This window comes from Polyodon spathula, chromosome 8, assembly GCF_017654505.1.
Source record: "Polyodon spathula isolate WHYD16114869_AA chromosome 8, ASM1765450v1, whole genome shotgun sequence".
NCBI lineage: Eukaryota > Metazoa > Chordata > Actinopteri > Acipenseriformes > Polyodontidae > Polyodon > Polyodon spathula.
Window position 1 is genome coordinate 11643687 of NC_054541.1, and position 18251 is coordinate 11661937.

At 41.3% G+C, this 18251-nt stretch overlaps 2 protein-coding genes across 3 annotated transcripts; both read right to left on the minus strand.

Moving 5' to 3' along the window:
• Nucleotides 1-1925: 1925 nt before the first annotated feature.
• Nucleotides 1926-12527, minus strand: LOC121319387 (syntenin-1-like). 2 transcript variants are annotated; one of them, XM_041256782.1, is made up of 9 exons: nt 12420-12527; nt 6678-6732; nt 6248-6341; nt 4939-5039; nt 4290-4451; nt 3859-4034; nt 3411-3582; nt 3087-3178; nt 1926-2883 (listed from the first exon to the last, which is right to left on the minus strand). In XM_041256782.1, the coding sequence occupies exons 2-9, from the start codon at nt 6726-6728 to the stop codon at nt 2829-2831; spliced, it is 903 nt and encodes a 300-aa protein (XP_041112716.1). In that variant the 5' UTR covers nt 6729-6732; nt 12420-12527; the 3' UTR covers nt 1926-2828. The 2 variants fall into 2 exon arrangements, with proteins under 2 accessions (XP_041112716.1, XP_041112717.1); XM_041256783.1 differs by having other exon boundaries at nt 6678-6728; nt 12420-12525.
• A 1741-nt stretch (nt 12528-14268) lies between these two features.
• On the minus strand, nt 14269-17873 carry LOC121319391 (peptidyl-prolyl cis-trans isomerase FKBP1A-like). The gene is made up of 5 exons (XM_041256789.1): nt 17678-17873; nt 17544-17591; nt 16183-16295; nt 15106-15250; nt 14269-14896 (listed from the first exon to the last, which is right to left on the minus strand). The coding sequence occupies exons 1-4, from the start codon at nt 17856-17858 to the stop codon at nt 15122-15124; spliced, it is 471 nt and encodes a 156-aa protein (XP_041112723.1). The 5' UTR covers nt 17859-17873; the 3' UTR covers nt 14269-14896; nt 15106-15121.
• Nucleotides 17874-18251: the final 378 nt, after the last annotated feature.

Consider the following 18251-nt stretch of genomic DNA (forward strand, 5'->3'; position numbering starts at 1 on the left):
AATTGCTATTTTAGACATTAATAATTGTGATTAACTGCTTTCATTTGAAGCTTATTCAACTGACTTCACAAACAGTGACTTCAACTGAAGTAATTTGTTGCCACTGTGAGAAGCTCCTTTTAACAGAATACTGTGTCCTGCAATTCTGATCAATGTATTGAACTTGATTGAATTGGAATTGGTTTTAAAAAGGAATTGAACTGTAAAACAGGAATTGATCCCATCCCTCGTCTTGTGGGTGTATCTGTGAGTTGAGTTGCTCACTGTAGAAGCCATGTCATAACTTGGTTGTTGATTACTGTTCCTGTTTTAAATCGTTCTAGTTATTTAATTTAAAGGTGGTGTAAACGAGGTGAGCGGGGTTCTGCACATCATAATGATGTTGCTTAAGGGCAATCTATTGTTTTGTACACAACCAAAGTTCTCTTCTTAATGTGTTTGTGGTTCCTTCGCACTATTTGTTCAGTGAGCCGGTGTACGGAGGAACCTCTGACCAGAGATGGGATGGGAAGGGAGTCTGCATTTTCATTCCTCTGGGTTATAGGTACAGATTTTAAATCTGGGCCTAGGCATGGAAATATGCAGGAGAATTGATTCTGGAACAGAAAGGGTCCATATTCATATTTCCAGAGAACAAGGAGCCCCCATAATCTACCTGTCTGATAAAGTGGTTTGTTTGGATGTTAGTGTTAATATCTGCCTGTTTTCCCAGATAGCACAGTAATGCTAATTTCCTTCCATCCACGTATTGGGACTGGGGAAAATCACAAAAAAACCAACCAGTTCTGATATCACAGAGGGGTAAGGACTCTCCTTCAATAACTCCTTACCAATGTAACTCGGTGCTCTTTTGTTAAGGGGACTAAATTGAAAATGTTTTTGATAGCATGTCTTACCCTCCTGGTTTCAAAACCCTGACTTTATTACGAATCCTAGACAACTTTGCCTAAGGTAAGGTTTAGTTGGATATTGCACAGGGATGAGGATTTTAATTGGGACTCCACTCCCTCACGCTGCTTATATGAGCGCTGTCATGTTTAGGGGATAACATTATCAGGTCCAACGTGTCTTTCATTGTCTGGTATAATAACTATAACCTATAGGGCCATGTTGTGTTTGCGTGTGTGTGAGATGCGTCGGGTCCATTTAATCGCTGGCTTTAACTGGAACAAGCATTTGTGTTAATTGTCAATGGAAACAGTGTGTGGGGGGGGGGATAAATAAGTGCAGCTAATGTCTGTTAAATAAAGGTTTTGCAATATCCATTGTGCAGACATTGCCTCCATTCATTTTTGTACCGTTATCACCATACTGTATAGAACCCAAAAGCCTATATATTAAACGGCATGTGAAACTCCTGAGTATTGTGTGTGTGTGTGTGTGTGTGTGTGTGTATATATATATATATATATATATATATATATATATATATATATATATATATATATATATATATATATATATATATATATATATATATATATATATACACACACACACTAGGATAATGTTCAATTTGCGTCTTGCAAGGTTTGTTCACACACTTAAACCAGTTTAGTTACTGTCTCCTTGTGATCTTGAACTAGGTGCATTTGTACTCCACACAGTCTGAAACCATGGGCTTGCCATTCATTTTCAAAATGTGAGCACTGTGCATTATACAGGCAGTGTGATGAGGGATTGTCTCCTGCAGTAAACTCTTGTAGACGTTTTTGTGATGACATACATTGAAGGTCTTGAATCATCGTATTTAAAGACACATAGTACCGTGTATATTTTGTACTTGCCTGTTACTTGTTTTCTGCGGGGGGGAGGGGAGACACTTCAAGGTCTGAATCGCTTTGGTAAGTCTACCTGTGTAATTACTGTGTACTCTGGTACTTCCCGTTTCAATTTGGAAGAGGACAGATTTAGCAAAAATAGGATAAAGAAATGATACAGCACTTTATTATTTTTTGTTTGCAGCTTATATTGAATACAGATCAGATAGATTCTAAAATTATAATGGCATGTCTGAAAGTGTTTCATTTAGTCCATTACTGGTTACTTCACAATACATTTCTAAAACACAAAAAGAAAAAACAAACAATCTACTTTTAAACCATATTCACGGCTAATAAAAACTACACTTCCTCAAAACGATTAAACAATAGAAAAAACATGCATGAAATAATTCAGATAAGATATGAACGCTGTGGCTATTTCGGTCCTCAGTTGTGCAGGAGACGTTTTTACATCATAGATTTCTATGATTTGTTACCTGAAAAAGGAGCCAGGCACTCAAAAACAGGAAGTGATACAGCATGGCAAATACCTATCCGAGCCAGCAGTCTACTCACAATCAGTCATGAATTATTTTTGATCTTCATTTTAAAACCTGTGTCTTGAAGTCTTGGGTCCTACCTGGCCAACTCGGATTAGCTTGTGAGCAAGAAGAGAAGGTCGTCATTCTTGAAGCCAGCTTATTCTTTGAGTTACCAGTCAATGCCCTGTAAGTGACTATACCTGGGATATGTGACTATGCTGACAGCTTGAAAACACATTGCATGGAATGCTTAACAAAAGTAGAAAAAAAATAATGATTTTACATATAAAAGTAAAGTTTAAACAGTAAAGGAAACTTTTATATAAAATGATGCCAATCTAAACCAGGTAGGTGAACAGAAGAACAAGAATCTTACAATTATACCAAGAGCTATTCAGTGTGCAAAGTGATTTAGAGGTGACTGTGCTCGAACAGTACAGCACGTGATTGAGAGAGACCCGTGAAAGGATGAAGACACAGACGGAATGCTTGTTTTCTCTGTGTGAAGGCACCGTTCTCTTCCTCACACCTCAGGGATGGAGTGGTCCATCGACGACTTCAACAACCCCGAGGCCATGCTGCAATGGAGACAAAGATCAGGGGTTGCATTGCTCTGCTCCCAGACTGCTTGTTTGAATAAAACAGCCTTGACGGTTCAGTGGCAATGGGTGTGGCTGATGCAGTGTTCAGCAGGGAGCTGAATGCACTGACAGGTGTGAACATTGAGAATGGCTCCACATTCACTTGTGCTTTAAACTACAGGGCTTATTACTTCACTTACCGTTTGACCATGTGTTCATAGATGAACGTAGGCATGATGGTGATGGTAATCACACTTGCAGATGTGACCAGGATGTCTTTAATCTCAGAGTCCTGCAATACATACACAAGATATATACATGTTCAGAAATCCAACTGGTTGTAACATTAACAGCACATTAACAGAATTAGACTATATTAAATGAGTGACTTATGGTTTAATGGTAGTGCTGGGACTAAAACAAGCAAGAAATGTAAAATACTCAGTGAGTTAGTTACTGCTGTAGAAAGGGCGCACAAACAATTGTATGCTCTATTTGAACTCCTGCAATAGACTATCTCATACCTTCAGCCCGATGACGTTCTGCCCGTTGATCTCGCAGATATTGTGTTCAGTCAGAAGGCCGTTCCTGGCAGCCGAGCTGTCCTTTACGATGGAGGTGATCTTCCCCTTCTTGAAGATGAACCCGACGTGCCCGGCGCTGTCTTTGTGCATCGTGAGTGTGCGCTGGAACGGCCTGGAGAGAAAAATTAAGAAACCATCAGCTGGGCCACACAGGCCAGGCCCACCCCCTTGTAATAGCTGTTTATTTGCTCCCTCAGTGATTCTGGCTGCAGGAGCCTTTTATCTAGACAGAAACGTGTAGAAATGTTTTGACTACTCCCTTCACAGCTAATACAGAATCAACAATTTTGATGCACATTTAAAATAGTCTAATGTCACTCTCATGGGCTTTGGATAGATTCAATTCAAATATTCTTCTGGTATGAAATGCCGCAGCCGTTCTACCTACCTGTCTCGGACAATGAGCTCAATCCTGTGCTCTGCAGCGATCTTCAGTGCCTTGTGTGCCTTGTCCAAGCTCCACCCGGCGCAGTTCTGTCCGTTTATCTGCAGGACCTGGTCCCCAAAGCGCAGGCCAGCCAGAGAGGCCGGAGAGTTGGCCTGGACTAGCTGGATGAACACACCCTGCCGGGGAACACCAACAAACCTCAGCACCCGCTCCGCTTCAGGACCGATCCGCACAGGACCATCGTAATTAAAAAAAAAAAAAAAAAAAAAAAAAAACCCTGTTCAAAAGGTTTCACTTGCCTACTCTTGCTGGTACACAAAACAGTCTTTATTGAAACTGCAGCAGACTGACTCTCATAAATGAATAATGGTACATCAGAATAAAACAGGTGTAATATTGCAAAATTTAACAGGCTGAGCTGGTGTACTCACATTGTCGATGTTGCGCAGCCGGAGCCCCACCTTCCCGCCCTGGTCCTTGCACAGGATCACCTCCCTCATGCCCTGCTTGATCTCCGCCCTGCGCATCCCCACATCATTCCCTGTGACCGGGGACACCATAGAGCCCAGCGCAGACGGCCTGGTCACCACTTGCTGCAGGGGGACAGAATCGGATTGAGAAAACCCAGACAAGCACTGGATTTAACCACGATACAGCACCGCCACCAACGTGACAAACAGGAACAGTTCCAATAATCAATTACGCTGGTCCAGGTCTGCCTTTAGCTCACATACATCTCCAGCTCCAATATGTGCTGTATTCAGCTTTAAATCTCCTGAACAAGGAGATAACATAAGCAGAGATGGCAGTAAGACTCCTATTGCATAGAAGTTTCACCGATTCTAGGTTTTACTACCAGCTTGATTAGCCCCAGTGTTAAGGTAACAATCTCAGGTGTGTCCTATTAAACTCCAAGTAAAACCAGGAATGGATCAAACTGCTATGCAATGGGAGTCTTACATTCATCCCTGATAAGTTTTTAATACATAAAAATATATATTTCCATTAGCAAGTACTTAATATTGTGAGGTCAGTGAAGTCACAATGAGGAACGCAAGCGGTTCACTCTGAAATACTCACATTATCGAAGGCAGGTAGCAGGGCCAGGTTTCTCTGGATCTCATCACTGTTGAGGCTCAGTCCCATGTAATCACCCAGCTCCTGCAGGTTGGGATACAGAACTGACAGAAACAACAGGTTGAAAATCAACTCGGAATTGGATATGTGTGTCCAAGCATTGCTTATTCAACATGCAGGTGCATTTCCTATAGTGCATGCAGTTACCCTTTACTGATATTTACTGCATGCACTTTACACAGAATTCAGCGAGTGAGGATGGAATTCCATACACTGACAACATGTATTTAACAAAGTACAGCGCATGTTTGTAGTCAGCGTCCCCTATTTCAAGCAGCATCAGTATGTGTTGCACTTGGTGGGGAGTGAGCGAGACACAACCTCTCAACCTGGTACCTTTTAATATCTCTTTAGTTCTTTCCAGAACACAAACTATTATCAGGTGCTCCTCTTTATGAATACGTATCCATATGTGTGGAAGGTGTACGCTCTGCATTTTAATGTCGTGGGCTGATTCTATAAAAACAGTCCCAGGTTAAGGGGTTAATAAGAGAGACCATACAAAGTGATGAAGATGAGGAGTTCTGTTGCGTGTCTTCCCTGCAGAATATAAACACACCCAGGTGGTCGCAGACAGCTGGCTGGAGATGAGAGTTGGTATTGTGTATTATTAGCTGTGCCTGGTTGAGTTAACACCCAATTCTTTCCAGGAATCGAGCCAACACGCCAAAACAAAGCAAGGCAGCAGGGAGCCTGCTGGAAAACGGAGTTTCCTTCCAGGCCAGCACAGCGCAGAGAAAGTACAGTGCAGGGCAGAGGGCTGAAGGAAAACCAGACCCTGCTCAAGGGCACAGCAGTAGCTGCTTTTTGGTTTCTCATTCAATAAGATTCTTATTTGAACACTTTCTCTCAAAGGCTGTCATAAAAAAATATATATCTTAAAGTACAAAGTATCTCCTTTCAGCCAGCCACTCACAAAGTGTGCACTGTTTTACTTTCAGAATCCAGGCACAGCGCTCCCGTAATTAGACTGGATGGATCATAGCCCTGATTATAATCCTGCCTTAATAAGATAGGCAACTAAAACAAGAACAGGTTCTCCGAAGTTCTGTTCAGTCCCAAGATGGTGAATTGGAACATTAGAATTCTGTGCTTTCAGTGAAGTCAACTGGTGAACTTTAACTGATTTTACTCTCATTTTATTTTACATTTCAAACTCAGCTGGCATGCAGTAGGTCCAGTAACAGTAGTAAAGCATTGTGCCTATTGTTGGTGTGCACATGGGTAGAGAGAGGGAGAGCTTCAGACTGACCTGGCATCACTGCTGCTTCGCTCTGTACCGCCCCTTCGGAAGCTTCCTCTGCAATGGCTGGCACGGCTATGCTAGCCGCAAAGCTGGACTGCGCCTAGGACAAGGAAGCATTACAGTGAGGAAAGCAACAGGAGAGAACATACTGAAATAAAACATGTTAAACACTGTGCATGCAGTGGCATCTGAGCAAGCAATCACATGGGAGATCCCTTCATTGTTCCATACTAAACAGGATTGCTTGACATCAAATAAATAATAAAAAAGGATAAAGTTTGTTCATTTAGAAATTCAACTGAAACTAGTTTACAAAACCACAGTAAACAAGTCATACAGCCGAGACAAGTCAAGTCTAAACTTGTCAGATGCTTCTGGTTTGTTGTTTGTGAGAAGTAACTTCTGGAATTTCAGCCACAGAACATCACCGGCTTACCTTCATCACTTTGTCAACCTTCAGGTCCTCCAGGGAAGGATAGAGAGACATCTTTCTGGAAAAAGAATGAACAAAGATGAGTTTATGTAATGGACAACTAAAGAGAAATGAGAATCTGGGGAATATCAGAACACTGAACCACTCTAAGTTATTAGCCAACTTCAGGAATGAAAATAAGATTCCTAATACACAGCAGTTTCACCCATTATAGGTTTTACTACAAGCTTGATTAACCAGTGTCCAGGCAACCAGCTCAGGTATACTAAACTCACAGTAAACCCACGAATGGATCAGACTGATTCACATTCAAGATGACGTTGATGTACCACCTTTTCTTTGCAACTAAACCAGATTTCTCTGACTTTCAGATAGGCAAGCGAGCAGCTCTCTACTGTGGATTCGGCGACTGCGGTTTCTTTTGAAATCCACGGTTCTCCTGCGATTACGTTTTTAGCTGAATTGGAAAACAAAATCAACGCAGTGATCAAAAGGGTGACATCACAGAAATGTTTTAACGGGGGATAATCCAGGGGCTAACACGCATGTCTGTATACGTTACATATATATGAACACATACAACGGTCTGAAGTTTAAACCTGTTACAAGCTTTTCAGAATGAAGTACGTCTCGTTAAACTGTACTGAAGGATCTGACACGGGGTAGACACAGAGGATTCCATGGAAGTTCACAGACCTCTCTCTTACACATTGTTATATTAACAAAATATATTTAAACCGCTGAATTAGACCAAGGTCTGTATCTGCTTAGCAGTGCAGTGTAATCTGGAACAGTGTGATTCGCTCACTGGACTTGAATAAATAAATACAATCTAAAAAATCACTATCGCTGAAAATGAAAAAGACATTCAAAGCTTGAACTCTCAACAGTTGTTGAATAAAACCCATAAGTTTCATAAAACCTGGCCAAACAGTGATGAACTGACATCGCTTTCAAGCAATGGAACTTTTTTTAACCTGTGTGCAGTTTGATCTCTCACACAGCAGAAACACTTCCTGTCAGTTTATTTTTGTATAGACAAGGGCGTTGATGAAAAATAAAACAAATAAATATTAAGTGGAGCTCAGCGAAGGTGCTGTACCAATATATTAGATAAGGGGAGCCGGTTATATGATCCTGGCTGCAGAATCATACATACAGTACAGTAGCCTAAAATAAATTCAACACAGCTGTAGAAACTGTTTATTGATAATGTGGTAGGCAAGGTACATAAAACAGGTAGGGCTACATACTGTAGATAACACAGCAATGACGAATGAAATGAGACTGTATTTAACACTGCATGTTCAGTTAACATCTATGACACAACAGTTTCTCCTACAGCCTCACACGACAGGGCCTCAGTAACCTCCACTGATACTGGCAAACATTCCTGTCGTCTTACATAGTAACCTTTGAGCATTTATATTTAGGCTGAAACTTCCCACCCACACTGAAGAGAACTCGTCAACTGAACCACAACAGATCTTAGTCACCCTGTTCAGTCTCCAAAATGCGTACTCAAGGTGTCTGTGAATGTGAAGAGCGAGTCCCGGAAAGACTTTGAAATCAATGTTAGAGCAGCCCCCTCACCCACATTAGTCCGCACTTATTACAGCCCCCCTGTTTTCTTTGCTGGACAGTGGAGAGGGAGAGTGCCAGTCTGGTGAGGAGATAGATTAACACCTTGAACAAAAGAAGGGTAAATAAAAGACAGTTCTATATATGCCGGAGGTTTCAAACTGTTTTGCGAACAAGTACACAAACTTCAATTAAATAACAGATAGAGAGACCGATAGAATTGGGGCAGTCAGCAGTAATCATTTATAGGTACGAGAAGATCACCTCTATGACAGCAACATAAAAGGCTGAATTATGAAACAGAAGAAGTATAAGGGGACGGGTAACTGTAATACTAGGGCTGCGTAGTAGGAGATAGGAAATGCATTTTAAAAACCCTGCTTAGCACATCTTCAATGGATATAAGAACCTCTTTCTACAAGAGATTCCTCAATGCACCTGCAATGGTAAATCACTCATACTGTATCTATCTGTTAGACGGCAGGGAGAGAAATAAGACTCCTACTGCATAGCAGATTCCCCCATTCCAGGTTTTAATACAAGCTTGACTTGCCCCAGTAGCAAGCTCAGGTGTGTCTTACTAAACTAGTAAAACCAGGAATGGAGCAAACTGCTAAGCAATGGGAGTCTCATTTCCATCACAGGAATTGAACTACAAAAAAAAGCATCCCTTTTTTTGTGGGGCAATAATACAACCTGTGGTGTTCCGCAACAAGAATATACAAATACTGAAGCAAGTCTAAGAGCACGAATGCAATGCTAATGCACACAGTGAAGCACAATGAGGCCAGTCACTTCTCTCCTCCTTTCTGACGTCACTAATCATACACCAAGTCAAATGCTGTGGTGAGATACACAATGTGATCCTGGAGCCCGTTTCAGTGATGCATTGGGGCCCTTTCAAAAAGGAACAGACCCCGCTTGTATAAGGTTTACAGTGTCAGCTATTACTTCTCTTTCCATGGTTTAGTTTATTATCATATTTCAATGAACAGCATAAAAAGCTACTGTATACAACACCACACTCAAGAGTGTGATTTTTAGGGACCTGTGTACAGTTACAGAAAGTGTATTTCCATAGCAAAGCGCTGCCGTTTCTTTATTTCTACTACCTGTACTGCTGAATTATTGAAGGCTGTTGTCACTCTGTGATTCAAGTTGGGGAAATGGACATATGATTATTATTTGTTTACTTAGCCGATGCCTTTATCCAAGGTGACCTAAAGAGACGAGGGTGTGTGCACTATGCATCAGCTGCAGAGTCACTTACAACAACACCTAACCCAAAAGACAGAGCACAAGGAGGTTCAGCGACTTGCTCAGTGGCTGAGCTGGCATTTGAACCAGGGACCTCCTGGTTACAAGCCCTTTTCTTTAACCACTTGACCACACAGCCTCCTGATCATCATCACTACCACTTCCTTCAAGTAAAAAAATAATAAACTCAAGCCCTGGCACTCTGCCTGGACCACAACTATAATATGAATGCTAAATGGGCCGCACTAAGAGCACTCCTCAGAACAGCACGGCTCGTCAAAGACTTTTAAGAGCCCTCAATTCCCTGCTGCTTTTTGCAACAAAGGGTTCATGACAGAGTTACTGGGAAATAACACCTCCCAGACTGAGCGCAGAATTGCATCGTGATGTTTTAGAGATTGTGAAAAATGCCTGCATTTGAGAAAAGGACAAAAATCAAAGCAACGTGTAGAATCTCTTTGAGAAAGCCGAGTAGCATGGCTGGGTAACCCACTACACACACTGAACACGTGGCTGGGTAACCCACTACACACACTGAACACGTGGCTGGGTAACCCACTACACACACTGAACACGTGGCTGGGTAACCCACTACACACACTGAACACGTGGCTGGGTAACCCACTACACACATTGAGCACGTGGCTGGGTAACCCACTACACACACTGAGCACGTGGCTGGGTAACCCACTACACACACTGAACACGTGGCTGGGTAACCCACTACACACACTGAACACGTGGCTGGGTAACCCACTACACACACTGAACACGTGGCTGGGTAACCCACTACACACACTGAGCACGTGGCTGGGTAACCCACTACACACATTGAGCACGTGGCTGGGTAACCCACTACACACACTGAGCACGTGGCTGGGTAACCCACTACACACACTGAGCACGTGGCTGGGTAACCCACTACACACACTGAACACGTGGCTGGGTAACCCACTACACACACTGAACACGTGGCTGGGTAACCCACTACACACACTGAACACGTGGCTGGGTAACCCACTACACACACTGAACACGTGGCTGGGTAACCCACTACACACACTGAACACGTGGCTGGGTAACCCACTACACACACTGAACACGTGGCTGGGTAACCCACTACACACACTGAACACGTGGCTGGGTAACCCACTACACACACTGACTGAGCACGTGGTGGGTAACCCACTACACACACTGAACACGTGGCTGGGCAACCCACTACACACACTGAACACGTGGCTGGGTAACCCACTACACACACTGAACACGTGGCTGGGTAACCCACTACACACACTGAACACGTGGCTGGGTAACCCACTACACACACTGATTTAAGTTTAGTTTTGGGAGGCGACTACTCCGTAAAGTTCAGCTCCAGAAATAATTCTAGTACTACAGGGATGAAAATATGACTCCCATTGCTATGCAATGTTATAAGAATATAAGAATAATGAATTTCCCTCTAATGCTTGACAATGAGCTGCCTGCATGCAGCAGGTTCTATCAGGGAGCCCCTCGAAGATTAGCACTGCATCTTTTTCAATTCAAATCCTCACAAAGGACCTTAGACTTTGTTTTCACATGACTGTAAATGACAGCATGTTTTGCTTTCTCGTTGCATTTCCATCCCGTGATTGCTGGTGTGCTCAATATGTTGCAGCAATAGGGCTGTAGGGGAAATCCCAACATACAGCATCGCCATCGTGCTTTTCACAATAGGTAATGTGGGTGCTCAACAAAAGCAATAATCAGAAACCAATATACCAAGAAAACGTGTCCATAGATAACCCAGACTCCTGGTGTGAACCCTTTACTGCCCTGGGTATGTTCCCATACCAATTTAAGCAATGTCAAATATATTGGACACAAGGCAGCAAAGGGTTTACTACACCCCAGCCACAATATCAGGTTTGTGGCTTTCTGAAGTTAATAACAGTGTCTATCTGGTTTTGTACTATTTGCATGACGCTTTAGCCGAATCCATAGCATTGCAAATAAAGCACTGGAGTTACCTATGCATTAAGCAAACAAAGGTATGTAGACCCTTTCCTGTTACTGCGGTTTGATGCATTCATACAACGGTACGTTAGACTTTGATTGGCCTAATGCAGAGCAAATAAACTGCTGGTATATTGCTAGTGGAAAATCGCCATGAAATATGTTGTGTTGTAGAAATCTAATGTTCTGTTCTGGCCACAGCAGCTAGTGCCCGGAGCCTCGCGCTCGATACCGTGCTCATATACTAGTATGTAGTTACACTGATGACGGTACGTTTTTGTAATTTAGAAACCAACGTCATACCATCACGTTATGACAACTGCTTTTAGATGCAATACATTTTAAAGTTAACCGTTTAAATAATAAAAATAATAACTCAGTTAAAATATCACAAGCATCATCCCATGGGCTGTTGAGAAAAGTTCCTGACAGGACTCACAACAGAAGTCATGTAGTTCTGCTTCGACTCTCCGGGTTCGTCTGATTCCAGGATTATTATTACGAATGAGAAAATGTTTCACAGTACAAAGTGCGTACATGTATTAATCCCAGCTGCCTGTCTGTGTTTCCGTAGCCTGGTAATAATCAGCAACAGCAATTAAACAATTTCGTTCATTTCTGTTTGTTTGTTTTGTTTTTTAATTATTTATTTTGTATTATTGTATCTGTAAAATGTTTTAGTAATGTACGAATACATAAAGAATAACGTAACGCATCGGTAAATCTAAAGCTACCCCACCCCCCAACAAGCGTCCTTCGTCCAGTCAAAGTGCTGGTTAAACGGGAAACTTGACTAGCTTGTAATCCTCGACAAAGTTATTTTGTTATATTTTCTATTGAAGATCTTGGAACAAAACAAAACTTCATCAATCCTGATAAAAACAAATACAAAAAAGAACAACTCACCTTGGATCTGTTAACGATATGAAAAGGAAAAAATAGAACAAACGCGAACAACAAACCAAAACACCACAAAACGACTGAATCTGAACCCCTTCTGAGTTCTGACAACACGAAACACTGAGATCATTTCCTGCTTTTCGATCGATGACGTATTTGGCTACATGGCGTCAGCTGACTTTTTGTCACAGAGACGTTCATCGGGTTTGGGAAAGGGTTTGTTGAACCTCAAATCCAAGCGCTCCGTGCTAAATTGCTTCAGCAGTAACACAATATGCCAACTGTAGTGTCCTTTGATGTTAATTTAATTAGCTATTCGGTAATGTTGGAAAGAAAACCCACGGCTTACAATAGCAGTCTGGTACTGGTCACATTGTTGCATATTTATTATATAGATCCATATTATTAACTGTACTCCTATCCATTCTTGGCTGGCGTTATGTCTTAAAAAACGCTTGGTAAATCATTTGCGAATTGCCTTCTATGTGTTAAACATGTAAAGGACTGTACTTTACATGCCCATGGGTGCTCAGTTATAGTTGTACAGCCACTGATGTTTAACGGGGGTCAAATGAAAGAGTGTAAACTAGCCCCTGGATGTATGTTGAAGTAGTTCAATTAAACAATGACACCAGGGTTGGATCAAAAGACTGGGTCTTAACATAGATGCCTACCCCTGTCTAGACCAGGGGGTGCCCAATTCCAGTCCAGGTTTAATTGGAAAAAAATAAATAAACCATTGAGAGCTTCTGGCCCAGATCATTTAGTGTTGGAAAGAAAACCCATTGAAGAAAAAAAAACTTCACTTTAGTACCCATGTGTGCTGGTTTTCAATCCAACTCAGCTCTCAGTTGCTTAACTAGAGCCTTCATTGAAATAACAATTAGACCAATTAGGCTTAATTGTTTTCAGCTCTTAAAGAGTTGGAGATTTCAAGTTAACTGTAAAAATCATGTAACTTGAAATATGCAACTCGTTAGGAGCTGAGAACAATTAAAAAGGTCTAATTAAGCAAATGATCAGTTCAGTGCAGGCTCTAGTTAAGTAACAGAGAGCTCAGATGGAATGAAAACAGCAGACACAGCTATACTTGAGGGCCGGGGTTGTAAACCACTGCTTTAGTTCAATGGCATTTTCTGTCAAATGTAGATGGAAACGGTGTCGCTAAAAAATTCAGTTTACAGGACACAATTCAGAAGTTCAACATTTTAACTTCAGAGCGTATAAACTATTAAAACATATTCTGCATTTTTTTTTTTGGTTGAAAAAAATAAATACCACACTTCTTTTTTTTTTTTTCCCCCAAAGCTAGTAGAAAGCACTTTATTGCAACAGCAGAATTGGACTCATTGGTTTTCTTGCCTATTCAGCACACAGCAGATACACAGTACAGTACAGGACAGGATACACTGACAGTTGTGATGACCAGCATCTTATTTTAGTCATTTGTTAAATCAGCACCTTTAATTAGTTACAAAGGACGCCTCTGAGGCCCCACAAAAAGATTAAGAGTGTGGGAGATTACTGGTAACATCTATCAGTTGTAAAAATTTTAAAACTGCTCAGCCTAACATGGTCTACATATAATATATAGTATTTTTTTATATATAGTTGACATCTGAAAAAAATACAATGGCAAGGTTCCACATGTTTAGGCACCGCATAAGAAAACTACAACTTAACATACCCTCCCCAGCAAGGTCTTCCAGTATTGTTCTCTCAATTGTGGCTTTATGACTACAGCCCAACTTGAGGGGGGAAAAAAATAGCCTTTCTGTATTGAGACCCTATAGAAGAGTACAGAAATTGAATTCCTACACAGCCATTCAAAATCATTGTAGTTATGAAGTGATGAGGTGAATACAGTAGAATACAGGTCTCCACACACTCACAATAAAAAACAATGGGGACAAGGTACCTGCACTCCCACAGCTAACCAAACTGACAAGCTGGTTCAGAATGCAAACAACGGACTGGGATGCATTTACTAACTGTGCCAAATCTTACACTGTTTTCATACATAACTTCCAAAACTGGAATGGAGAGCAGGTATATTATTCCCTGTTTTTAATGCTGACAGCAATGTTTAAGACTGTCTGCTTTAGCTTTAAATATAAAGAAGTCAGCAATACAAAGATTGCAAAAAGTTCTATGGTCTGGCACAGGCGGTACCACACATCACTACTGTACTCATCCAGTTTCATTTGCTGGTGTTCATTGGTATATTGTTAGAATGCTTGATCATGCACAACAGATTCTACACAAAGCAGAAAAAAAGCACAATTAAAATTCAAGATTAAGAACTTGAGGTTTTTAAGGTTATGGCCCATAGTTTAAAAGGAAGGGTGTGTGAGAAAAGCAGTCACCAATACACAGACTCTATATGGATAAGTAGTGACCGAGGTGGAGCTATACGACAAGCCCCTGATATTCAAGTGCACACGCTCCTAGCTTTCACTTGTGTTCTTGTCGTAAGAGGAAACCTGAAGAAAAAAAAAAAAAGGAAAATATTATTCTTTTGCAGCAGCCTTTCCAAATATTTCCAGGTTATAAAATGCTTTCCATTTTTAAACTCATTTGACTCCTTTCTTTAGTTCCAGGCTGTGTCTTTTATTCAACATATCCACTTAACACTGGTAGGATGAATGTGTACATGGTTAATCACTGAAGATAAACTACAATCATTCCTTACAAAAAAATATACTGCTTCATTCCAGCCTTATGAGCTCCACATCGAAGATCAAAGTGGCGTCGGGTGGGATGATACCTGGATGGCCCTTAGACCCGTAGGCAAAATCAGGTGAGCATGTCAGCTTCGCTCTCTGACCAACACTCATCTGTACAACAGGAGCAAGAAAAAACAGAACACAAATACTGGTGTTATTTACTACCAGATATTGTACAAAAGTGGAAAAGGAAAACCTCTACCACAGAGAAGAAAACACAGCTGACCTCGCAGGTGAGAAATCTTCACAGTAACAAAAACCATGTAAAAAATAACGCACAATCTATACTGGAGAAAATGTGGAAGATGAATTCTGGAAGAGGGAAGCATTTAATCAAATTATAACAAGTCTGAAATCCTATTAGTGGATACCGTCAAGGGGAGGAAACACATTCACCCATTTAAGAGGATCTCTTATGCAGTAATTTGCACTAATAAGATTTTACCACCATCCAAGTATTTAGAAAGTGAATTTGACAGCATAGTAGAGCTGTGTGCTACAGTGCCCATTTTGAAGATGTGCATGTGTGTGTGAGTGTATGGGGGGGGCCTTAGTTCATGGTGTACAATCACGGTCCTGGATGGCCATTACACTCCAGGTTTAATAGGTAAAAGGATATAATTAACTACTTCAGGGGATAGAGGTATAGAGAGAGCTCTCTCTCTATATAGAGATAGATAAATAAATTATATATATACACACACACACAATATTTATTTATCTATCTCTATATAGAGAGATCTCTCTATCTATCTCTATACCTCTATCCCCTGAAGTAGTTAATTTATATATATGAGAGAGAGAGAGAGAGAGAGAGAGAGAGAGATAAAATAAACTGCAGGTGGTTGATCATAGAAATCATAGGAAATTACACTGAATAACTTATATTAAAGCACACAAGATGTAACACATAATATTCATTTTGGTTATCAAATGTTAAGCCATAGGTATTTATGTGGGTGGAAATACAGGTTTTAAATGGAGAATTTACTGGCAATTAATAATTCTGAAATAAAAGGAGAGAGAGAAAGTAAGATGTACACCTGGGCAACTCCATCCTCCCATCCTCTAATCACTTCCTGGCTACCAATCTTGAATTTGAAGGGCTTGTCTCTGTCACGAGACGAATCAAACTGCTTTCCATTTGTCAATGAGCCTAGAACAAAGAGCAGAGCATACAACTGCATTCACCATCACACTACACACACGAACGGAGCAGTCAGACTGAGAAAGAGTTTACAGTGTTCTGAGCAGAAAGGAGACGCCTGGTCTAATACACTTGATACAATGAAAGTATATTTCTGCCCTCAATTTTACATGACGGACTGAACCAACCCCTTTTAGAGTGGAGATTGGAAAGAGTGGAGGCAGTATCCTTCCTTTAGAGTCCACCCTGAGGGATTTCCTGGACAGCACTGCAGGAAAGCTTTCCAAAGCATTAGCTTTTTCCATTTCTATGTAAATCAAGCAAATGAAACGCAGTACAGGAGGACTCCGCCGTCTTTATCAGGACAGTGGAAAGGGTGTTCTCTTTCGAAGGTCCTGGGTGGAAAACATGCAGTTGTTGCAGGCTATAGTGAAACCACACAAAAGGTTTTGTTTAATTATCCTGCTTCCTAGGCTGTACAGTAGTGTAAATGGGGTATCTCAGAAACGATGTGAAAAGTACATTAATTTGGACTAGTTACACTTTACCCCACAACAGCAATGGCTCTGTGGAATGGCCGCTAAAGCACGCTCTGTCTTGGGTGTGCTCTAATATGCATTGCATCGTGTTGTGGACGTTGAGAAAAATATGCATTTGCTGTAGAAATCACATTTGTATTAGCAAAAACATCCAATTTAACTAATGTTACACAAAAGGTCTCAAATACGACCATTTTTTGAGAATGAAGCAGTTATTGGTTTGCATCGCTACAGTGACCTAGAAACCCATTCTGCGGCAGATTTCTGCTCTGTGCATACTACTGTATAATTAACACAACAGCGCCTGAAAAGGAGACTTGAATGGAACCCTTTCATCCTACATTTACTACAAGGTCCGCACAGAATACAACGTTTTACACATCAATATAAATGGATCAGCCAAAGCCCGTTTATTTGCACGCATTCTACAAAGCAGCTGATCTGTTCAAATCCAAAGAAATATTTCAGGTTTGAAATCCCTGAACCTGCTTCTGTCTTTTTTTTCCTTCTAGATATTAAAAATGGGTTGATAGGAAGAAAAGCAACTACGAGGAAAAAAAATCACCCCTAGACCCTCGTAAAGTCTACAAAGTCTCATTCTTCTCACAGTGAATGTGAAGCCGATTCAAGAAAGATTTCACTAATAATACAACGAGCTTTCTCTTTTTTGTCGTTACCGTGCCACGAGGCCTACAAAACATATGAACGCCAGACTCACCGACATAATGCACCACACAGGTCTGTCCTTTCTTCGGGAAGGTCCTTCCTGCAAGAAGCACAGGTCAGTGGCTATAATTTACTCAGAAACAAACGGAATATAAGGTTGCTCGATAAGAAACAGATGATTTGTACCGTCTCCGGGGGTGATAGTCTCAAGCTCGACTCCCATTTTGTCCCTCTGAACTGCACAATCCGAGCGCTGCTCCCACCCTTCCTGGCTGCTGCTAGAGCCGTGCGCGCACACGTGACGGGGACGACACGGCGCGCCGCCTCTTCGCTCCTCGACCACTGAAGCCCGCATGGGAGCAGACATTTGTCCCCATCCGGCGACACGCAGATCTGTTATTTCATTCCTATTTGGTGCGACGCGCGCCCCCAACATCGTTTTATTTGTAATAATGCATGTTGTCAATATATCTGAATGTGCAACCGCGTTACTAGTTTCAAATCCTGCAAGCGCTTTATAGAAATGTATGAACTGTAATTCTGTTATTATTATGATGATGATGATGATGGTGGTGTCGATGACAACATTTCTGCAACAGTGCATGTTAAAACAGGAGTATGGTCTGAGATTTAGGAAAATAAATTTGACTGCACTAATCACTAGGTGGCGCTGTTGTTATATAGTACACATTCGGTTATTAAGTTCTCGTGTTGTTTTTGGCTTCTAGAACACTGATCATATCTGCCGTAATGTCCTCAA